The following is a 25,000-nucleotide window of genomic DNA, read 5'->3' as shown; positions in this document are numbered from 1 at the left end:
TGGCGGTGGGGGGTGGGTGGTCGGGGCTGTGGGGTCTGGGTTGAGACTGGTCGAGAGGCTCCCAGTGCCGTTGTGCCGGCTGCCGATCCCTCCAGCGACGGCGTCAACGCCGTTGACATCCCCCGTGATGCGGAAGAGCTCCTTCTGGAACCTGTGCGCTTGAAGGATGATGAGTGAGTAGCAGATGACGACCACGGCTGTTGGGGGGAGAAAAAAAGGGTACAAGTGTTAAAAAACGCGTCTTCATCTTCTCATTTGACCTATCGGGAAAGTGGCTGCCTTGGGGGTGCCTTCGTAGGGTGTCTTTGATCTTCTGAGGTGAGGGAGGAGACATCCACCTCCCGCAGACAAAGGTTCGGAGCTTTAAACGTCCCTTTTGATTGAGGAGAATCTTTGTGTGATCTTCGAATCAAAACTGCGGCTCTGATACCCAAAGGATTCCTTAAAAGTGCGTTTTAAGGTTACTGAAACCACATTTTTGACCCGAAGAATAGACAAGAAGAAACGAGAAGAGAAGAGAAGAGAGAAAAAAAGAGAAGAGGAGAGAGGAGAAGAAAAGAGAAGAGAAGAGAAGAGAAGAGAAGAGAAGAGAAAAGAAGAGACGCTAAGAGAAGAGAAGAGAAGCTAAGAGAAGAGAAGAGAAGAGAAGAGAGGAGAAGAAAAGAGAAGAGAAGAGAGGAGAAAAGAAGAGAAGCTAAGAGAAGAGAAGAGAGGAGAAGAAAAGAGAAGAGAAGAGAAGAGAAAAGAAGAGAAGCTAAGAGAAGAGAAGAGAAAAGAAGAGAAAAGAAGTGAAGAAAAGAGAAGAGGAGGAAAGAAAAGAGAAAAGACGGTATCATTACAGCCAAAGGGGTAAATTCTGACACCAAACAATTATATTTAGGTTAATAAGCGCCATAAAGGTGTCAACATGGAATGCAGCTGGTGAGTCTTGAGATGGTGGTAGAGTGCTACTCAGGTCGTATGAGGTGGCACGAAGACATTTGGGGTCTCGAGAGTGACTTTAGACTACTTGAGCTCCAACTTAAGGCGAATGGAATCCTATGTTTATCCCTTCTCAAATGGAGCTCGTCAGATTTTTTTTTTCCATATTGATTTTTTATTCAATTTACCTTTCCTTTTTGGGGAAAATGATTGACAATTTGGAGTCTGATGGGTAGGGATGGGTGCATGTCTTGGCTGGCTGCTTTTTTATAAGGGAGAAGAAGCCTATTGGTATATACATACATACATACATACATACATACATACATACATATATATATATATATATATATATATATATATGTATATATGAATGTATATATATATATATATATATATATGTATATATATATATATATATATATATATATATATATATATATGTATGTATATATATAATATATATATATATAAATATATATATAATGTATATGTATATACATACATATATACATACATATACATGTAATTACATACAGATACAGATACCTATATATATATATATATATGTATATATATATATATATATATATATATATATATATATATATATGTATATGTAGACAGGTAGATAGACAGATAAATAAATTTTTTATTTCTGTTTTAATTTCTACCTTATTCACTAAGATACCACGACACGAATACTGCTGTCTCTGAAAGAAAACGAGACATAAAATAGTTCAATTTAGAAAATGGATTACAGAATAAGAAAGACGGAAAAGGGTTGGCACTAAAACTGATGGATTTTGAAATCGGCACACACGCACGCACAAGAAATACATAAATATTGTGATTTATGTAATAAGTGCATTAACTCATTGGCCCGCTTTTGGCACCCATTTCTATAGCACTCCCACATCCTCCTCCTCCACCTTCTCTCTCTCTTTCTCTCTCGCCTCTTTATCTCTTTCTCTCTCTCTCTCTCTCTCTCTCTCTCTCTCTCTCTCTCTCTCTCTCTCTCTCTCTCTCTCTCTCTCTCTATCACTCTGTCTCTCTTTAACACACACACATGCATATATACGAGGGGAGGAAGGAGGGGGTGAGGGAGAAGAGAGGAAGGAGAGAGAAAAGAGGAAGAGGGAGAGAAGCATAAGTGGAGGTTAAAAAGGAGCATCATAATGATGGTAATTGTAATGATGATGGTCATGATGGTCATGGTGGTTACGGAGGTGGTGGCTCTGGTGCTATTGACGGCGTTGGCGATGAGGAGTCTGAGGAAGACCTGAAGGAGTCTGAGTCAGAGGAGGACCTGGAGGAGTAGGGGGGAGAGAGGAGGACGAGGAGTCGGAGGAGTGGGAGGAGTCGGAGGAGGAGGAGGAGGAGTAGGAGAAGGAGGAGGAGGAGGATACCTGGAGGAGGAGAAAGAGGAAGAGAACCGAGGGCCTACTCACCGAGGGGCAGGACGAGGACGAAGAGGAAGGCGCAGGTGACAAAGGAGCGTCCTCCGGTCGTGTGGTCCTGGAAGGCGATGGTGCATCCGAACTCGAACATCTCGTAGCGGCCCCAGTCGAACACCGGACCTGTTCGAGTACCGGGGGGAGGTCGTTAACACATCACTGAAGGGATGCAGGTTGCTACTTCGTCAGCCAAGGATGAATAAGATATGTATTCAAGATCGTTCTAAGAAGGTAAGACTGTTGGGAAGTGTTTTCTATTACGTAATCTGTCTTCAGACAATGACGTCATGATCTACGTGACGTCATTTTCTACCGTGACGTAAATTTTCATGACATCATCTGTAATGTAATCTATAACGTGATATACGACGTTCTCTAGCCTATGACGTATTGTGTAACGTATTTTCTTCTGTGACGAAATGTGCAAAGTATTATCTCCGCAAGTGGGAATCAGTGACGGCTGAGACACATTACGAAGAACTCGAGGTCACCACATGACCTCAGGTCAGAGACTAAAGGTCATGCAAATCATGCAAGTGGGGGTGAGGGAGGGAGAAATGAAAGAATACAGAGGAAGTTACACTTTACTATCTTTTTTCCTCCTACCTCCGATTAATCGACGGAACCGCCCGCGCTCCGGAACTTTTTCCGCCGTAAAATCACTATAGCAAACTATTTTGTTTTCTCAACAATTTATATAGAATGTCATTTGATACGCTGGAGGAAATCTATTTTCTTCCAGCATATCAGATACCATCCCTAAAGCTGCGGGCTGCAAATCCGCCCCATCAGTCGGGGGAAAGCATATCCCAGTGATAGCGCCTTACTGAGGACAAAACGATCTGGCACACGAGGTATCAGAATGATGTACTATGGCGGATATTAAGAGATTTCTAGTAGAGGGAAATATGTATGTACTTGTACAGTTGCCATGAAAAGTCTTGATCAAGGAGATACAGCTTTTTTTGTTGATGAATTTTAGATGTTCTTCTATTAAGAATTTATCTAAAGGCCCAAAATAGTTTTGGATAAAAAAGAAAAACAACAAAGCTTTGAGGAACAGAAGGTAAATTTATATTCTGGAAATTTCATTCCAGTTCAATGCTTTTGCTGTTATCTTTGTGTTCGTTTAATTATATATACGTTCATGTACACTTACGTTCGTGTGGGCAATCGTTCGAATGTGCCGTTCGACTACGTTCGTCTTCGTATTTGTTCAAAGTCTGTTTAACTTGTGATAACAATGTTACCGATATCGTCGTCGTTTTCTAGGTTTTCAGAGGGTTTTGGTTAGGTTAGGTTAAGTTAGATTAGGTTAGGTTATATTAGGTCAAGTTACGTTTGGTTAGATTAGGATAGGTTTATGTAAGGTAGGATAGGTTGGGCCAGGTTAGGTTAGGTTGGGTTAGATTAGGTTAGGTTGGGCTAGATTAGCATAAGATAGGTTAGGCTGGGTGAAATTAGGCTAGGTTAGGTTTCGTTTGGTTTGATCAGATTAGGCTGGGTTAGGTTAGCATATGTTAGGTTAATTTGGGTAAGATTAGGTTAGGTTAGATTTCGTTTGGTTTGATTAGGTTGGATTAGATTATGTTATGTTATGCTATGTTATGTTTCTATGCCTTCATATTCACATACATTCATGTACGTCTTCGTTCATGTGCGTTTGAGCCCGTGTACACTCATGTACACTCGAGCTCATGAACCCTGGCGCGTCTGAAAGGAGGCTGAAATTTTCGACGACCTCCCGTGACACGCAGGAGGAAGAACTCGTAACGATCTCCTTTCGAACTGGAGAGGACCCATTGACGGCGACGCAGAGGGCGCTATCAATACACGAGAAGCCTCCTTCAGGAAGGGTGAAAATGTTCCTTGGCGTCGTGGCATAAAATAGGAAACACAAATGACGAGGCGTTTCCACCGGAGGAAAAAAAGAAACGCGAAGCCATGAAACAGCTTGGCCAACATCCAATCCCTTTTTCCATTTGTGAAGGAGGGGAGGAGGAGGAGGAGGAGGAGCAGGAGGAATGGGAGGGTGGGAGAGGTGGGGGAGCTGAAGGAGGAAGGGACGGAGGAGGAAGGGAGGGAGGATGAGGAAGGAAGAAGGAGGAAGGAGAGAGTAGAGGAAACAGGGTGTTGGAAGAAGAGAGAGGAGGAAAAAGGAGAGGAGGAAAAAGGAGAGCAGGAAGAGAGGAAAGAGAAATAAGGGAAGAAATAAAGAGGGTGAGAGTGGAAGGAGAAAGAGGGAATTGAGAAAGAGAGGGAGAGAAAAGGGAAAGAAGAGAAGGAGAGGGAAGAGAAAGAAGAGGAGAAAGGGGAGGAGGAGAAAGAAGGATGCGAGGAGGCGGGTGATGAGGAAGAGGGGCAGGAGGAAGACTGAGAAGAGGAGTAGGAAGAAAAGGAGAAGAAGGAAAAGAATGAAGAAAAAAAGATGAGGAAAGAGAAAAGGAGAACTGAGGGGAAGGGAGGAAAATGAAAATAAAAAGGAGAAGGAAGAGGAGGAGGAGTAGGAGGAGGAAAATAAAGATTCTAAGAGGAGGAACAGGAGGAAAAGGAGGCTGAGGGAAATTAGGAATGGGAAAAGGAAAATGAGGAAAGCGAAAATATTGTGAAAGGACGGAGAACAATGGAAATAAGGTGAAAAGGAGAAGGAGGAGGAGGAAGAGGAAAAGGAGAAGTAGGAGGAGAAAGGTAGGTAAAGAAGAGGAGGAGAAAGGTAGGTAAAGAGGAGGAGGAGTAGAAAGGTAGGTAAGGAGCAGGAGGAGGAGGAGGAGGAGGAGGAGAAATGTAGGTAAAGAAGAGGAGGAGTAGAAAGGTAGGTAAGGATGAGGATGAGGAGGAAGGTAGGTAAGGAGGGGAAGGGAGGGGAGGGGTGGGAGGTATGTCCTCAGGCAGGAGAGCCTTACGGATAGAAACGGCTCCCCATCAAAGGAGGCAATCCGAAGGCAGCCTGGCAAAGAGGAAGCGGTGACAGAAGAGGCGGGAGGAGAGATGGAGAGAGGAGAGGAGGAGAGGAAGAGAGGAGGAGAAGAGGAAAAAAGGAGAGGAGGAGAGGAGGAGAAGAGGAGAGGAGGAGAGAAGGGAACGAGGAAGGAAAAAGTGAGAGGTATTGTAATACATACATACATGCATATATACATACATACATACATACATGCATGCATATATATATATATATATATATATATATATATATATATATATATATATATATATATGTATATATATATACATACCTGTATACATACACACACATATGCATACATACATACACACATACCAAAAGGCTCTCTTCCCCTTATAAGGGGTGTTGGACGAGTCAAAGCACACACACCTCCTGCACCCATTCCCAAGCCATCCAAACCCATTCGTCACCCTTCTCATCTTGACACCTGGTGGATGAAAGGTCCTCTGTGTCCCTTGCAGTAAAGCGCAGGAATTCCACTGCGGATCCCGGTAGCAGGTGCTGGTGTACCCCCACCACTTCATTGTGTGTCTCCCCTTCTCATTCCCTCACTCACTCGAAAAAGAAGAAGAAGAAGAAGAAGAAGAAGAAAAAGAAGAATAAGAAGAAGAAGAAGAAGAAGAAGAAGAAAAAGAAGAAGAATAAGAATAAGAAGAAAACGGAGCATACAGTATTATTTTTTCGGGTTGTGTCTTCTCTTCATCCTTTTGCAACCTCTGTCCATTTAATCTTATCTTTCTACACTCTCTACCTTGCTCGACAGACATTCCTCTTGCACCCAGTGCTTTCTTCATTCCACCCATCCACCTCATTCTTGGTTTTCCTTTCAAATTCACGCCTTCCACTTTCGCTTTTCATACTCTTTTTGCCAGTCTTTCTTCATCCATTCTTTCTACATGCCCAATCTATCTCAGTATTGTAGTACAGTGATAAGAAGCGCAAGTTTCAGGTATGCGCTGCTTCAGTTGAGGTTTGAGATTTTTTGGAAAGAAGAATTTCCATTTTATCTAAAAACAATTCAATTCTCTTTACCAGGTTGTTACCTTCCAGGAGTAAGGTCTAAATTATTGCAGTGCTGAGCTCCAACGCGAACTTAAATTACACGAGAACAACGAAGCTTGCAACAGGGAAATTGACAGCCGGATTAGTGACGTCACTGAGAGCATCGACGTCTCTTCCTGCAGACTCCCGGAATTGGAAATTTCTTTCTCCAAAATGTTTCTAAAATATATTAAAACAGTTGAGTGCACAAATGCACATTTTTACCCGTGAGAGTGCAGGCACCAGCTCTGTTCAAGAAGAAACCCATACCCCCACCCTCCCTCCCCTTGCCATGATGACTCAGAGAGCCTCCATGGGAGCAGGAGGGGAGGGGGAGGGAGGGGGAAACTTTCTGGCCTAATCCCAATGAAAAGATGTGCTTAGAAAGGATCTGAAAAGTCATCTGAACCCGTTTGTGAGTCTTGTCTTTTATATTCATTCAAGCTAATGCCAGACTTTTTGATCAAGCCGAGAGAATAATCCCTCACTCTTCAAGGGTTTAAACCTTTGATGATTAACCCATTTATGGAAAAGGTCATTAACAAGGTTATACATTGTACATAATTAGAGACATCTAATAAATATACGGGTGAGAGATGGTCAGGTGTACATGAAATACAAAAAAAGGTACTCTCAGTGTATATAGAGTTGTAACGAAGAGTAACAGTAGTACAATCTTCCCCAAAACATGTAATTCTCAGCTACTCTTTGTCTTCTTTAATCCCTTCAATAGAGTGACATGCATTAAATGTTATTTTCTGGCTAAATAAAGATGATTTAATACAGTTGGATGTAGGGAAGGGAGGGTAGAAATTCAGCATGGGGGTTGGCGTGGTGATATATTGAAAATACTCTTTTCAAATGGAGTTTGTCGCCACTAGACGCCTTAAATCATCTTTCCTCTATAGGAACAAACATCCGTAAAGTGCAAGGCCGTATTGAAGAGGCTAAAGAAGGTTCATTTAGTAATCATCAGCCATTAAAGTATGCTGAGGGCGGAAGAGGGAAGTTAGCCATCCAATTCCATAGAAAGGCTGGAACGGTCTGAAGTTCTTGGAGAGAGGGAGGGTCATGGTAAAAAGAGGGTCTGGGTAAAGGAGGGAGGTCTGGGAAAAAAGGTGGATATGGTAGAGGCAGGGGAGATGGTAACCGAGAGTGTAATGGAGCGGGGGGGGGGTAGTTGGGAGAGGAAATCCAGAGTATAAAGAAAGGGAAAAATGTGACGGGGAAGGGGCGAGTCTTTGAAGACTTGCGAAGAAATGGAGAAATTATGACACGAAGGGAAGGGATTGCTTTAGGGGATAGAAGGAGGTGCTGGAAGGAGGGGAAGGGAGAGAGAGAGAGATAGGGAGATGGAGGGGGAAGATGAAAAGGAGGAAAGAATAGAGACAGAGAGAGACAGAAGAGAGATAGATAGATAGATAGATAGATAGATAGAGAGAGAGAGAAGGAGATAGAGGATATAGGGAGAAGGAGAGAGAGAGAGGGGGGGAGGTGGAGGGGGATAGGGGAGATCGGGGGAGGAATATAGTGGGAGGGAGAACCAGTTACGGTGTGGGTCAAGAGAAAAAAGTTAAGGTGAAATTCAGAAGGAAGTAACTGAAGAAGATAGAGAGAATATAACTACATAATATCTGAAATACATAGGAAGAATAGGGGTAGTAAGGAAGAGTGTCGAAGTTTGATGAAATTAAAAGAAAGAAGAATAAAGAGACAAAAAGTCATTCTTCAGTAAAAGGAAATGACAGAAAAGAGAAAATGAAAGACTTGGATGAGATCAGAAAAGAAGAAGAATAAATAGAAAACGAAAATGGGGAAAAGATAGAAAGCGAGTTTAAGAGCCAAGAAGGGGCAGTCAATAGATTCTGGATCACTCGGAAAGGTCTGAGAGGTGAAGGAGAGTGTTTGTGTGGATAAGGGATGAAGGGGAGCCGAGAGTGCGGAGGGTAAATTCTACCTACCCGCTGCCCAGGTGATGGAGTATACTGCACTCCCCAGGATAAGCAAATAGACGTACTTCACTTCAAGGTACTCCACTGCAAAGAGAGAGAGAGAAAAAAGAGAGGATGAGAGAGTTTTCCGATGCTTGAGAGCTCATCAGGATGTACAAACACGCTAAGAGTATAAAGGTAAGAGCGATGACGAAGGCATGACGGCTCGCAAGAGGGGCTGAGGGAGTGAGGCATGTACAGCCGACATTACGTCATCACAAGAACACAAGAGCGACAACGTACGAATTTGTGTCAATATTTGAAGAAGAATTGTCGCTGCTGGAGAACGCGTAGGTACACAAAATCACTTTTGATTAAGATTAAGGCTTAGACACGAACATCTTCATTACAGTAACATCCTTTAAATATTTTATTCAGTTAGGTGTGTGTGGACACATGATAAAACGAGGTCTGGATTGACCGAGGTCCCATCATGTTTCTAAGCGTTCCTCAGTTGAATAAAGTTATCTGGCGTAAACAAGAAAAAAATTATGCAGAATGTCGCTGTATTGAATAAGTTCACACGTCAACCAATTACAAGTGTTTACTTCAACACCAAAACATGTTAAAGATTCAGAACTGTTAGTGGTTTCATAATAGTTTGCTTATTATGATACGGTAGAGTAATATTAGATAAAGACACATTGTAATATGAAAACTGAAAAAAAACAGAGATTTGCAATCCAACTGTATATGATTCTTGAAAAGCAAAAATTAGTAAAAGAAAAATGTCCTAAGAAAAGTCTCTGCAATTGAGAGTATATCAGTATAAAGTACGATAATACATCAGCATAAATTATCGCGTCAGTAAGTTAAAGGTGGCGGCGCACTAGGCATTTCTCGCCAGCATGCTACTTGCTTTTGCTACTTTGAGTAGGAACGACTTCGGTTATGATCTTTTGCTTTTGATATTTCCAAATGTCAAATTACTCTTGCGTCATATAGTGACAAGTTGAATGACGAACTATGAGAAGTTAAACCTAAGATGCGAATATTAGACACATTGTTGAGATGTTCTTACGGACGTTTCTTACGGTCGTTTCTACTCAGACGAAGAAGCAAAAGCAAGTAGCATTAGCCTAGTTTGCTGCCACACCTTAACGTGTTAGTACAATACGCTGCATCAGTACAGTCATATTACGTCAGCAAAGATTAACGTGTCAATACACATTAATATACCAGTTTAAGCATCAGTACACATTAACATTTTAACATTAACATAATCAGTACTGCTTGGAATTCAGCACTGCTTAGTATTTCAGTGAATGCACAAGCTAACGTGTCAGTTTTAACTTGATACATTTAACATGTCAGTCCACGTTAACATCTTGATATACATTAAACCCTTTCGTCTTGAAGGGTTCTTTTTTATTCTTGTTAACTTCTGGTGATTTGATTAAGTATAAGGTTTAACCTCCTCGGAAAAAGGAGGTTAAAGCTACCGCAGCTAACTTCTTCCGTAACGAGCTTGTTATCCGAAGAGTTTAAAACACCGTTGCTCGTAAAAAAGAAAGAAAGAAAGAAAAAATCGAATTACAGGATTTTGGCTTCATCGACTCGACAATGCTCTATAATATTTCTTTTTCATCTCAGGTCTGCCTCTCGAATGAAAAAAAAAAAATCGTCAGACATTAACCATCATAAGAACTTCTAATGGCATCGCTCTATTGAAAGCGTTAGGGTTCTTGAGGGGCCTGGAAGCATCCTTAGCAGCCCATCCAGAGGTACCTATGGAAGTCTTCATTCTTGATGAATCATCCAAGAGAATCTCCCGGAGGGTCAGTTGAAGAGGTACTCCACTAGATTCTAAAATTCACTTCCCTCTTGCTATATTATGAAAATTTGGCCCAAGGGATATATACTGTATATATATATATATATATATATATATATATATATAATATATATATATATATACACACACACACACACACACGCATATATATATATATATATATATATATATATATATATATATATATATATAAATATATAGATATATATATATATATATATAAATATATATATATATATATATGTATATATATATATATGTATGGAAATTGGTATGTTATAACACATTTGTAAATGTTCACTATAAACCCACTATCGGAGAAATAATAACGGAAGTACAGGGAAACTGTATATTTCGACTACTATCTGTAGTCTTCTTCTGAAGAGGACTACAGATAGTAGTCGAAATATACAGTTTCCCTGTACTTCCGTAATTATTTCTCCGATAGTGGGTTTATAGTGAACATATACATGTGTATACTGTATATATATATATATATATATATATATATATATATATATATATATATATATTTGTGTGTGTGTGTGTGTGTGTGTATGTATATATTCATATATACATACATACATATATATATATATATATATATATATATATATAACAACAAAAGGCCTTTTCTCTCTTATGAGAGTATAAGTATTCAGTATATTTTCTTTTTAGAATTTCATTGTTGAGTGATGACTGAATGATAAGACCTCTTAGCGATGGTTTTTTTCCCCTCATTTTCTTATAATCTTTCTTTTTCCTAAAGTCTGGTAATAACTTTTTCATCGGTGGTCATTAATACTACTGACGAGGTAGCTTTGGTAAGTTTTCCTGAATTCGGAATTTCGGTTCTCCCAACCTTCGAATGTGAGATTTATCTTTACGGATCTAAGGTGTATGGTGGTTGTAGTTTAAGGGCTAAGGTAGTTAAAGGTAGAAGTGGCTACTAGGATAGGTCAGTTTAACTCAAAGTGGGAGAGGGGAGAGGTCACAACGGCGTTGAGGTTGAGGAAGGTCTTACTTTCACTCAGAATGGGAAAGTAAGTCAATAAGGAGAGGCCATAGCTGCCCTATGAGTGAGGGAGGTCAGTCTCTTTGGTTGTCGACCGCCCTTCTTGCGTGCCCATCCATTTACATATCTGCCCTAGCGTAACACTTCTTTTGTTTCTTCTTGCATACCTCCCTCAGTGTTCACGATTACTTGCACAATTTCTAATTGGTTTCTGTTTTTTTTCTCGATGTTTTCCTTTCTAGTCTTGGTGGTAAATGTTCTTTCCTTTTTATATGAGAAAGATTTGTTTTTATAATTCTATTTATCCTTTATCTTTTTTTTTTATCTCTCATTACCTATTTCTCTGTTCTTGAATATATTCATTACTTCTTTCTGCATCTTCCTTTTCCTCCCTCCTTTTTTTGTTCCATAATCTTATTGAAATGTATTTTTCTCCTCATATACCCTTTTATACCCTTTCCGTTTTTTTGTGTGATCTTTCTGACGTATTCTTTGTTCTCCTTTGCGTTACCATTGTTTTTTATACCGTTCTTCATCTTATCTATCACCACCTTCATCTTGTCATAATCACTTTTCAGCTTTCAAATTCTCTCTTTTTTCCAATTTGGTCATATAACTTGATTTGCATTCTAAATTTATTCTTGTCCTTTGGGCTGTAAAATGTTTGTTAATTCCTTTTCTTTTCGTCCTTATTATGTCTTCCAATACTGTCATCAGGAATTCATTCTAGTCGTTCTTGTGTTCGACTGCATTACCTGTCTCATTAATAGTTTTATTGTAATAATTATCCTGTCATGTTTAGTACCGTTACATAGATTCCCACTACTTTCTCTGGCTGCCATGTTCCTCGATGCACCGTTTCACCTACCTTCCGATTTTTGTTTTCCTTCTTTCTTCTCTCCATTATTATTATATCACTTCATTTCTTCATATGACGAAATCCCATATCCCCCAGTCATCATATTCACCTTATAGGATTCCCCCAGATGACTGCCTTTCATCATAATATGTGTGTGTGTGTGTATGTGTGTGTGTGTGTGTGTGTGTGTGTGTGTGTGTGTGTGTGTGTGTGTGTGTGTGTGTGTGTGTGTGTGTGTGTGTGTGTGTGTGTGTGTGTGTGTGCGTGCGTGTGTGTGTGTATGTGCATGCGCGTGCGTGCCTGCGTTCACAAATGCATGTGTCTATCTGTATATGTATATGAGTGGGTTTGTGCAGAATGGATGGGAACGTGAGCAATTAAGTGTTTAGAAAATATATCTTCCTAATTGCTTTAATCCGAGTTGATTAAAAGATTTGACATCAACCCGAAGAAGAAAGTCTGATTTCTCAATTATCAGTTTGAGAAGATTAACCAAAACGAGTTTACCTTGTAAGAAAGAAGTGCACTACTGAACTGAATAAAATCCTCTGGCGTAATTCGTAATAAAATAATGAAATCACGCTCTCAAGTGAAATGGCTGACCTTTTTACAACACAAATTGGAACACCATTCAACTCCGTTTTCTTTATTCCTTCGTAAATCCAAATGTGAAAAACGCATTTTCGAGCCTTTGCTTCACCTTCTGACTGTTATGGACTTCGGGCAAGGCACAAAAACGATGCTCTGTAAGAAAAACCAAGAAATGTTGGAAGGGTCTGTACTTTATTCGACAAAATTGTATTTGCGTCATATACTGGGGTAATAAATTACGAAGAACATAGATTTCCAAAGGGGAGAGTGGCTGTCTAACCAATTTTTTTTATTTTTTTTATTTTTTTTTTTAGTTTTTCAGTGCATGCGCCGATTAATGAACGAGAAAGAGCGTGGTTGTTCAAAGTACAATTGCACAATAGACGGTTATCAGATTTTCGTGCGAGACGATACGACACTAACAACGATAACGTTTGGAAAAAAATATTATTGTTTTCACTCATCTATAGTAACGAGTATGTGGATGCAGATAACCTATACAAGGAAGCCAAAGGAAACTTCTATGCCCTTATTATGGTTAGACGCCTGACTAATTTATAAATTTTATGCAAGAGCGTGGCTATCCAATATCTCTGTATTGTTAACTTATAAAATCTTAACATCTTTACAGGTTTTGTTGCAGCCAGTGCCTGACTATCTTAATAAAGTTCTTGAAGTAAACTTCTGGGTACTAAAGGGTTAAGATTAGTCTCAGTTGATAATATAAACCCCTTCCTCTGGTACTGCATAGTTAAAATGTAAGTTTAAGGATTACTGCATCACAAAATATTGCGAGTGGTAGGAGAGTGATAATGTTAACAAATTACGTCTGACACGTCGTCAGGAGGCGGCAAAAGGTGGTTGAGGCCTTGAGGGTAAATGAGGACAAGTACTGAACAAATAGGATGAGAGACAGGAGGAGTGGGAGGACAAAGCCTCACAAAAACTCGCGTACCATGGAGTTGATTCCTGAGACCACGCATGTATGTACACATGCACGTATACGTCCCCCAACCCTCCTCCGCCCCCACGGCTTGTTGGTATAGTGGTTAGTGTCGTAGGTTGTCACGCTACATCAGTTAGTCGCTTGGCTACCTGATCAGTGCATCATCAGGGTTCCTGCTTCTGTGTGTCCTCCACTTTTCTTGTTTCTTCTGGTATCACCTTCTTGCTCGTCTCTTCCTCCCTCCCAATCTCTAATACATATCTTCTGTATTTTCTTCTCTATCTCTCTCTTTCTCTCTCTCTTTTCATTCCCATTATCTATAAAATTCTTCACTTCTTTGATTTATGCCATCACCAAATCCCTCACCTTCACTTTTTTCTCCTCCGATTTCTTTCCTTTTCCTTACTTTCTTCAGTTCCCACTGCGCCCGTCTTCTTCCCCTCCTCTCTTTCAGAGCTTCTCTTCCTTCGCTCATTCCTGACCAGCTCATCACCTTGTATTTAATCCCTCCTTGGCCCATGAAGACTCGGTGCCTCTTCCGGGCCTACCTCAGGGGCCCACATGCTCGGGATCATATAAGCTTAACCGGGAAGCTTAACCAAACTTAACTCGGTGATCGGGCGCGTTTTCCTCCACCAGACGACTGACCCCGAAAGGCGTCGCGATTTTTTTTTTCCCTTTTTTTTTTCCTTTCTTTTTGAAAGGAGCTCATGTAGGGTAGGCGCCAACGGTCCCGCGGTATCAAAGAGTCTCGTTCACGTCTCGAGGAACTCGTGACGTCATGAGCTCGTTGGTCGCTCGATCGAGGAAGAGCGGCCCTTCTGGAGGAGGAGGTGTGGTGTCGAGGTCCTTCTTATGTGATGAAAGGGCAACTCACATTCCTACTGCAGAAGACTTCTGGCAAAGAAGGTTCTTAGTCTGGAGGAGGAGGGAGGCGAGCAAGTGGTCCTCATTCTCGCTTAGTGTACCGAACATGGAGCGTCCAGTATCTGAACATGTTACTTCAAACGCCTTCTTCTCTTGGCTCCTCATGGAAACTCAGCAGCTACTTCCAAACATCACAGTGATGTCAAACCAGGAAACAAAAGAGACCTGACATGTGAGAGAGGATGAAATTAATGAACAAGATCTCCTGAATAATAAACAACAGAAGTAAAATAAATTAAGTAGCAGACTGAAATATAATAGTTTTAAGATTTCTTGCTTAGGAGACATGACTAGGACATCCGGATGAAGGAAATAAGCGTTTGAGAGGTACTTGGGAAAAGTCTGAAAGGTGTGCGTTCGAGTCAAAGAGAATTAATTCCAGAAGAGGTTTCAAAATGTCACGTCGGAAAGAAATAAAAGCATTCTGGTCTGGTGCTTCACCTCTCCCTTCCTATAAAGAAGATACATTATTAGATAGATAGATAAATTAATAGATAAATAGGTAGATAAATGAGTTAATTAGTGAATAGATGAATAAAATATTAAATAGATAGATAAGTGCATTTTTAATGAATTAAAGTATTGCTAAAATACTACTAAGGTAGATGAAGACCCTTAAAAGGTACCCAACATATGTGCAGAACAAACCACATTCTGGTTGACCCAAGGTGCAAAAAATTAATTAAAGTATTGCTAAAATACTACTAAGGTAGATGAAGACCCTTAAAAGGTACCCAACATATGTCCAGAACAAACCACATTCTGGTTGACCCAAGGTGCAAAAAATTAAGATAATAATAATAATGATAATAATGAATAATTGGATGAGTAAATAATAAGACATATATAAATAGATTAAAAAAGAAAACAAATAAACTCTCGTTAAGTTCACATGCAAGAGGTTCCTAGTATTTACGAGTTGATGAAACCATTGAAACCATTTTCTCACATCACCACTGGGTTCCATTATAAGAACATAAGAGTGGAGGAGACTACAAGAGACCATAAGGGCTACACTAGGCAGTTCCATGTCCAATACCATCTGTCTTTCCCATCAATAGAGTTATCTAATCCCTTAAAACATCCAATAGTTTATGCGCTTACTATATTGTTTCTAATTCTGTTCCATTCGTTAACCACTCTATTGGTATACCAATGTTTACCTACTTGCTTCCTCGTGCCGAGGGAACAAAAATAAATAAATAAATAAATAAAAGTACATAATTAAACAAGCAATCGAAACTATCTAGTTCATGACCTATTTTAGTATTGATATGGTTAGCTATATGAACACAAAATTAAACGGCTTAATTGCACACAAAAAAGAATAGAATAAATAAATGATGCCTTTATGTTTACGCTTTAGACTCAGAACTGTTGTGATAAAGAAAGAAAGAAAAAAAACAAAACGAAACTGGCACAACAGAGCTCGCGAGAATCTGGTGAATAGATGATTTCATATTCTGTATCAACCTGGATAAAAAAAGGGGGTGGGGAACTCTGAGGAACCAGTTGTATCCCTCACCACAGTCACCCAGTGTGTCTTCATTTCGAAGGCCGAAAAAAAAAAAGAATAAGAAACCAGGAGAAAAGAAGAGGAGATAAAATTCAAGCCTTATAAAATATATAACAACATTGGTTAGGGCGAGGATGTAGCAAAGTAAAGTGAAGAGACAGAACAGCGGAGAGAATGTAAACGATGAAATGAGATTTGGACAGCGTAAATGGATACCGGAAGAGGTATCGGGTCGTATAAAAAAGAATCAATGGAGGAAAGATAGCTGGGCAGCAAGGAAATGAAAAAAAAAGACAACAAAGAAACAAAAGAAAGAAGTGAACATATGTAATACACCTGCAACGAAAAATATTTTTGGGATTTTGTGCGAGAAAATATGACACAAGCGTCAATGGAATTCCAAATATGAACAAAGGGTTTTGGAAATGGTGGTACGCCTGCTCATCCAATGTAGAATAATTCCAGAATTCTATGGAATAGAAACGGTCTCAGTATATATATATACATATATATATGTATATATATACATATATACATATATACATACACACACAAACACACACACACATATATATATATGTATATATATACATACACACACACACACACACACACACACACACACATATATATATATATATATATATATATATATAAATATATATATATATATATATATATATGAGTGGATGGGTGGTGAGATAAACACAGGGAACAGTTAGGTATTTATTCTGACGTTTCGTCCTTACCGGGACTTCTCCAGAGTACATACACCTTCAAACAATTCACACCCGAAATACCCGCCGAAGCTCTCCGCGTTCCCCCGTGATCGACCTGACCTCTCGTTTTCCTCCGCTCTGCCTCGCGATTTATCAAATGGCTCGCCGTTTTTGTTAATTTAATAAACCCATCGCGGTGGTTGTTGTTTGGATGGGAAGCGATGTAAGCTGCTTCAGCTATTTTTCTTCTTGTCTTAGGAAGTCCTTTCTGCAGCACCTCTATTCTGTCTCAGTCTGGTAAGTGGCCATGATTATCTACATGAACCACTAGCGAGTTTGATACTCGGTGTGCCTTGACGTCACTCCTGTGCTCAACTGTCCGCTTTTTAATACCTCTGCTGGTTTTCCCGTAGTAGTTCATGGGACAGTTTCCACACGGTATCTTGTAGGCGATACTATTTTCTTCCCCGTTAGCCATGACTTTGTTCTGGTTCTTAACAATGTCTCCTAATTTCGTTACCGTGCTGATCGCAATCTTGACACTGGCTCTAGTGAGCAATTGTCTGACTCGCCTGAGTGGCTTAAGTTTGGCACGGACCAATACCCCCTGCTATCATTTTCAGTCACGTATCCTGTTCCTTATGCTTCTTTCTGCTATCTTTAAAGCCTTTTCTCAAAGTCGGTGCAACAGCCCTTCCGGATAACAGAGTTTGTTGAAAACGTTGAAAATGTAATCTATTTCATCTTTAATAAATTCTTCACTGCAAATGCGGTATGCTCTCAGGAAAATTCTTCACTGCAAATGCGGTATGCTCTCATAAAGAATCCTATGACCACTCCACTCTTTATTCTCTCATTATGGCCGGAGTAGTAGTGAATGATGTCGTCTTTATTGGTGCTTTTTCTATGAACCGAGAATGCGGTCCTGTTATCTTTCCTTCAGATGACGGTGTCGAGGAAGGCCAATTCAGACAAATTCAGAGGATGGCAGAAAAGAAAGGATAATAAATCTTAAAACTTATCATTATTCATCTCTAAGTGGAGAATAATCTTCATTCGTAGCAAAATTCTGCTTGGCACTGGTCCATAAGGGTGCCACAAAAGTCCTTAAGGTAGCGACAATATAAAATTCATGTAGCCAATATGCATATGTAGGATGGTTTCGTGAACGACACTAAATGTTTAAAAAGGTTGGAGAGTGGAGGGATGCAGATCCTCTCCAATGTCCTGCGACGTTAGTCAAAGGTAAAAATAGACTGCTCTTGTAAACGGACACCATTTCCTTGCATGATACATTACCCTTGTCTAAGTCCAACACGAAACATGCCAGCCCGTCTCGTTCTCCCAACAACATGGTGCTCTTGGAGAGCGTTCCCATTCTTTCTCTCTCTCTCTCTCTCTCTCTCACACACACACTCTCTCTCTCTGACACACACACACAATCACAAATAACACCAGAGCTATCCAAACAGACAAGCTTTACTCAGAAATAGGAATTATATTCTTATATATGCACGTAGATAGGATTAACATGCAGTTTCTATGCCAGAGCAACTCAAACCAACGCGTGCTTTGCATCACACAACCCAAACCCATGGAAGGCAGCTGGGACCGAGTTAGTGCCATGAGGTTCACGCTGCTTCTGTATTTATAGAATTTTCTGTACAGTATACCTTGGAACAGAAAACGTATCCTGAGGAGATTCCTCGTAAGATTTTGATTTTGTATTGGTGTAGGAGCCTTTATCTTAGATTTTTTTTTTTTGCTAAGTAGTATTAGTCTATATGAGGCGTCTAGAAACAGAGGGGCATCCCCGCCATTTTGACTGGTTTCAAGCAATGCACATGAAGGAAGCTTATTACGCCTTTCACGATCCGAGCTTAACTCGAAACCAGCAAAACTGGTGCGGATGCCCCTCTGTTTCTAGACGCCTCATATGTGTAATGTGGTCATTCATTTTCTTCCTAGCCCGCATGACAGAGTCGCAAAATTGTATACAAGGATAGAAGCGCTAGTAAACTGCAGTTCTTTAACCTTAACACTTAATTTCTACCAAAGGCAAATTATGCCCTTAGGATTCTATCTATTTGAGGAATTTGTAATAACTTTAGTTTTAATTGCTATATACATATATATTTTAGAAGCAAAATGAATGGTGTAAGATTTTTGTAACAACATGTGATCCTCCCATGACAATATTAGTCTTAAAAACCATACGTAAAAGTATTATATTCCCGACCATGTGAATGGTCACTGACGACAGCCGTATATCTGTAGTGACTCCTAACTTGAAATGGCAGAGTAAAAACACCTCCTAACTTTACGGTAAAAGACCCGTTCACTTGCGATTTCATTTCATCATTGTTTTCGGAACGCTGCTGGAAAAAACCTCGATTGCTTTTAAAAGCTCGCAGCAACTTTTTGTTTGCGATCAAACTGTTCTTGGCGCATGCGAAATGCACCGACTCGATGCTCCTATTGTCGCTTTGGAACGGGATACAAACAGTCCACAGTAATCAAGTTTATGTCACGTTTGCACAAAGCAATGGAATATCATTCCATGCAGACCTTTTACGGCCTCTTAGGGTTTATGGGAATAAAAAGTAAAAGCTCATCTATTTGAACGTGTTACAGTCAGAACCATATATTAAAGCCTTTTGTAGATATGAACACGTTTATCTCCTATTCAGATAAAGATATTTCGATAAAAAAATTATGGGCGAAAAATAGATGGATACACATTGGTACCATATCAGTAAATAACAATGAATAATAAAGAATCACAAATACGAATCAAGTAAAAGCAATTATAAGAAACGTGTGACAATTATTTAAGAGAAAAACACTCGATTCTCTCGTAACGACACACGTGCATGGCTTTTATCGGTGGGAGGGTATTTTGGACTGTATTTTACCACCGCTTCTATCCTTATGGATAGTCTCACGCCTCTGTCGTGCGATCGCCGGGAGGAACTCCTGTCTAAGAAACAGGAACCTTGAGTTAGCCCTCAGTCCTCTTTTTTTTTTTTTTTCTTCTTTTTTTTTTCTTTTTGTGGATGAAGGAGGTGCTTCGAAAGCTAAGTCTACCTTGAGACCTTCAAAACCCTGAGTCCGTCCTGCCTTGCCCTCAGGCACGTGGTTCCCTGAACTATGTACTCAGCTCAACCTCCAGCTCAGAGACCATCTTCACTCTGAGTTGTTCTTAGGTGACGAAGACAAAATGTAAATAATAATGGCCGCTCGGAGATCGCGAGGGCAAAGGTCTGGGAGGAGGAGAGAGAAGTGAAAATGAATATCACTGGAGCAGAGGAAAAATATGGTTAATGGGATTGTCAAGAATAAGATATGAAGTGACATAAAACGTCTTACATTATAACCACAGATACATTCATATATGTAGAGCATGTATGCATGTGTGTGTATATATGTATGTATGCATGTATGTATGTGTGCGTGTATGTATGTATGTATGTATTATGTATGTATATATGTATGTATGTGTGTATGTATGTACGTATGTATATATGCATGTATGTATATATATATATGTATGTGTATATTATGTATGTGTGTGTATGTATGGATGTGTGTATGCACGTTTGTATCTATGTGTGTATATATATGTACGTATGCAACTATATATGTACGTATGTATGTATGTATGTATGTATAAATGTATGCATGTATGTATGTATGTATGCATGTATGTATATATATGTGGTATGTATGTATGCATGTATGTATGTATGTATGTATATATGTATATGTGTATGTGTGTATATATGTACTTATGTGTGTATGTACAGTGTGTATATACTCGTATGCATGTATGTGCGTTTGTATGTGTGTATGTATGTATGTGTGTATATATGTACTTATGTGTGTATGCACAGTGTGTATATACTCGTATGTATGTATGTATGTGCGTTTGTATGTGTGTATGTATGTACGTATGTATGTATATATATATATATATATGATATATGATATGATATGATATGTATGTATGTATGTATGTATACATGTACTTATGTGTGTATGTACAGTATGTATATACTCGTATGCATGTATGTGCGTTTGTATGTATATGTGTATGTATGTATGTATGCATGCATGTATGTATGTGTATATGTACATAAGAACATAAGAATGAAGGAGAAGGCTTCAAGAGACCATAAGGCCTACACTAGGCATTTCCATGTCCATTACCACCTGTCATCCCCATCCATAAAGTTAATTGCCTTTTCCTAAAACAACCGATAGTTTCAGCGCTCACTACATGGTTACTAAGTCTATATTATTCGTTCACCTCTCTTTTAGTAAACCAGTTCTTGCCTATTTCCTTATTAAATCTAAAATTTTCCCATTTAAATCCATCACAGCGAGACCTGTCCTGTTGGCTTGATATGATGACCTTGTTTGCGTCACCCTTGTTAAAGCCCTTGAACCACTTGAATACCACTATTAGATCACTCCGCACTCTGCATCTTTCCATAAAATGTAAGTTAAGTGTCTAAGCCTGTCCTCGTAAGGTAAATTTCTGAGTCCATGAATAATTTTTTGTCATTCTCCTCTGTACTGATTCTAGTGAATTATCCATTCTATATGGCTGTAACTGTATCACATAGTCAAGGATGGGTCTAACTAACGCCAGATAGAGTTTAATAATTATCTCTGCACTTTTAATTGTAACTGTCCTAGCAATGATATAAAACGTTTAGTTAGCTCTATTCCTGGCGCTAATACACTGTTCCTTGGATTTAAATCAGAACTCACTAGAACTCTCAAGTCAATCTCGCACTCAGTTTTCTGTAAAAGTGTTATTTAAGCTATACCTACTTTCTGGGTTGTGTAAAATTAAGTTTAAAACGCTCCACTTTGAGATATTGAAGTGAATAATTTGTTTAGATCCTCATGCAGAATCTGGCGTCTTCTCCTGACCTAGATAGACGTCCTATTTTAGTGTCATCCACAAACTTACTAACCTTACCATAATTCCATTGTCCATGTCTTTTATATACACAATGAACAATAAGGGACCCAAAACCGAGCCCTGGGGAACTCCACTAGAAACACTCCCCCATTCGGATTTTACACCATTTATGGTGACCCGCTGTTTTCTGTCACTGATCAAAGCTCTAATCCACTCAAACACTTTCCCTCCTATGCCATGGGCTTTGACTTTATTAGGTAGCCTCTGGTGGGGCACCTTGTCGAACGTTTGGTTAAAGTCAAGGTAAATAACATCGTAACTATTATTGTTATCTGACGCCTTGAAGACATTAATGTAAAAAGATGTATGTATGTATGCATGTATGTATGTATGTATGTATGTGTGTGTGCGTTTGTTTGTATGTATGTTTTTATGTGTGTATGTATGCATGCATGTATGTATGTATGTATGTATGTATGTATGTGCGTATATATATATATATATATATATATATATATATATATATATATATATACACATATATATACGTATGCTTGCATGTATCTAAATATGTATGCATGTATGTACTGTATATATGCATACATGTATGTATGTATGTGTGTGTGTATGTCTGCATGTATGTTTGTATGTGTGTATGTATGTATGTATGTATGTATTTATATATGTATGAGTATATGAATACTTAATATATATTGCAAGTGTTCAGGTATTGTGCATCCACAGACCTACTGTGCTGTATGTGGGGTTGAGATCGGGGAGTGCCCCAGGCAATGTTAAGGGATGGGCAAAAGGAAGACATTTTTTTTCTTCTTCATTTTTTTAAGGTATGGTAGGACACCCATAATGTCATATTGTCGTAACGGAGATGACTGGGTGTCACAATGGAAGCATTCCCCGGGGTGCAAATCCCATTAGAAATCAGGGGGGCTTACACTAGGAGACTCTTTGCTTTTGGAGTTGCATTTGCTCCATATGGTCTGACTACTCTCAAAAGCCTTCGACGCAAAATCCCTGCCAAAGATTGCCAGGGCTATCTCGTTTTAAACGTGGGATCTCGCTGTCGATATCAAGTTGGCACAATTAACCTGCTTTATCACAGGACACCAACCGAGTTGCTATAGTTACACGGTAAGCCTCTCTCATGTTGACCCTAATCAGAAGTCATTTCCTGGAATGGATTACTAAGTCGTGAAATCAAGATGGCGCTCACGTAAAAAGATCTCATCATTTATGAAAATAACACACACATTTCATAGAATTCACTATCAACACATTTGTTATCATATTACACTAATGGTTACAGAAATACTTGAAAAACGGCCAAAGAGTCTAGGAAGCTTCCGACAAGGTAACACTGCGCTACAATAATATTTCTTGCTCTACTTCAGCTTCTCTTTCTCAAGATCCACCACAATTCACAGAGCTACTGCTCCACCATAGTCGACTTGGAAAACCTTTTTGTTACCTTCCTCCAAACCTCTTCCTTTTGCTCTTTCTCGACATTGTCAGAGGACGTTCTCCATCAATGTTCGATGAGTCTCGACTTCTCGAGACGTGGGTCCGTATTCAGGAACTTCATAGAGTGCACAATCTCTTCGTATATACGATAACATCCAGTCAGTAGTTTCTTGGAGGCGGGAACCAACCGTGTATACACCTTCACTCAGCTACTGTGTGCCCCGTGGAATGTTTGTGGACACAAGTGAGGGCATTAAGGGATTTCCTCATCGGAGGAATCACGAGTACAAACTAACATCATCGTTTGTACCATGGGTATTGGGTGCTCTACGAATTTTGTGACTACAGTGCTTCTCTCTCTCTCTCTCTCTAATGTAAAGGATATTTTCTACATCTGGATTCAATATGTTAGGGGCTTTAGTGACATTCTTACGGACCAGAGTCACCCATCATTCTTTTATGATTGGAGACCAGCCTCCAATTAACTGCTACTATCCTTCCGGTTTACTACCTGCTATTCTCCTTAAATCTCTTCTTTAGCACTTCTGTGCCTTCGCCTCATTGGTGCGACAGTCTCCAAGGATAGAAACACTGTTTATTGTTCACATAATTCTCTCTCTCTCTCTCTCTCTCTCTCTCTCTCTCTCTCTCTCTCTCTCTCTCTCTCTCTCTCTCTCTCTCTCTCTCTCTCTACCCTGCTCTCTCTCTCTCTCTCCCTGTCTATCTACCTTTCTCTCTCTCTCTCTCTCTCTCTCATATCTTTCTTTCTTTCTCTCTCTCTCTCTCTCCTCTCTGTCTCTATGCCTCTCTCTCTATTTCTCTCTCTGTCTGTCTCTCTCCTCTCTGTCTCTCTCTCTCTCTCTCTCTCTCTCTCTCTCTTTCTCTCCCTCTCTCTTTCTCCCCCTCTCTCTCTCTCTGTTCGTTTTTTTCTTGCTTACATGAACCTCTTCTAGCCACCTCTCTTGAGTCACGACGCAGTTGAGAATAAAAAATATTTTTTCCCGTATATGTGTGCGTGTGTGTATATATGTATGCATGCATACATACATACAGTACACGTGTGTGTGGGCTCATTTGTGTAACATACGTGAACATAAGCAGTAATTTCGTTACACGTATATGTAATCTACTTGCTTGTATGCGTGAAAACTTGCTAACGTGTGGAAGCAAACAACATTACTACATTGGTGGTGGTGGGTCTTTGTAAACACACGTTCCCATAATCACGCACATCCGCGAAGATTGTTTCCGTAAACAAGAACATAGCAGCGCAAAACAGTGCGTTCGCTTTGTTACAGAACAGCACGGACGAGGGCGAGTATGTCCAAGGTTCTGCGGAGTTGTGAAGTAAGAGAGTTTGTGGGTTCTCCTTGAGAGAAGGAAGGCGAAAAAAAGTGGAAAATGCCAGACACATGTCTTCTCCTCCTTCCTCTGACCCCTCCTCCTCCTCCTCTTCCTTCTCCTCCTCCTCCTCTGCCTCCTCCCTATTCTCTCAGTCTTCCCCCTCTTCCTCTCCCTCCTTCTCCTTCTCTTACTCATTGTCCTCCTCATCATCGTCCATCTTCTTTACCTCCTCCTCCTCCTCCTCCTCCTCCTCTTCCCTCTCTCCTTCCTCTTACGTTTTCTCCAAGATTTTCCTTTCTTCCTTTCATCTGGTATGGTGGGCAGGCACAACGTCGGTACATCGACGCGCGCGCGCACACACACACACACACACACACACACACACACACACACACACACACACACACACACACACACACACACACACACACACACACACACACACACACACACACACACACACACACACACACACACACACACACACACACACACACACACACA

At 39.9% G+C, this 25,000-nt stretch overlaps 1 protein-coding gene across 2 annotated transcripts in view; it reads right to left on the bottom strand.

Annotated features, from left to right (window-relative positions):
- Window positions 1–25,000, bottom strand: part of LOC143021324 (uncharacterized) — a 491,448-nt gene that overhangs the window by 44,596 nt on the left and 421,852 nt on the right. For both annotated transcript variants that reach the window (XM_076178733.1, XM_076178734.1), the window contains exons 4-6: window positions 8,343–8,417; window positions 2,373–2,501; window positions 1–197 (exon numbers count right to left, since the gene is read on the bottom strand). The exon at window positions 1–197 is cut by the window's left edge and continues 219 nt beyond it. In XM_076178733.1, the coding sequence (XP_076034848.1) occupies window positions 1–197; window positions 2,373–2,501; window positions 8,343–8,417 (401 nt within the window). The remainder of the gene's footprint in view (window positions 198–2,372; window positions 2,502–8,342; window positions 8,418–25,000) is intronic.

This window comes from Oratosquilla oratoria, chromosome 42, assembly GCF_046742065.1.
Source record: "Oratosquilla oratoria isolate Oo_2021 chromosome 42, ASM4674206v1, whole genome shotgun sequence".
NCBI lineage: Eukaryota > Metazoa > Arthropoda > Malacostraca > Stomatopoda > Squillidae > Oratosquilla > Oratosquilla oratoria.
Note: the sequence above shows the minus strand (reverse complement) of the source record. Positions and strands in the feature narration are given on the sequence as shown.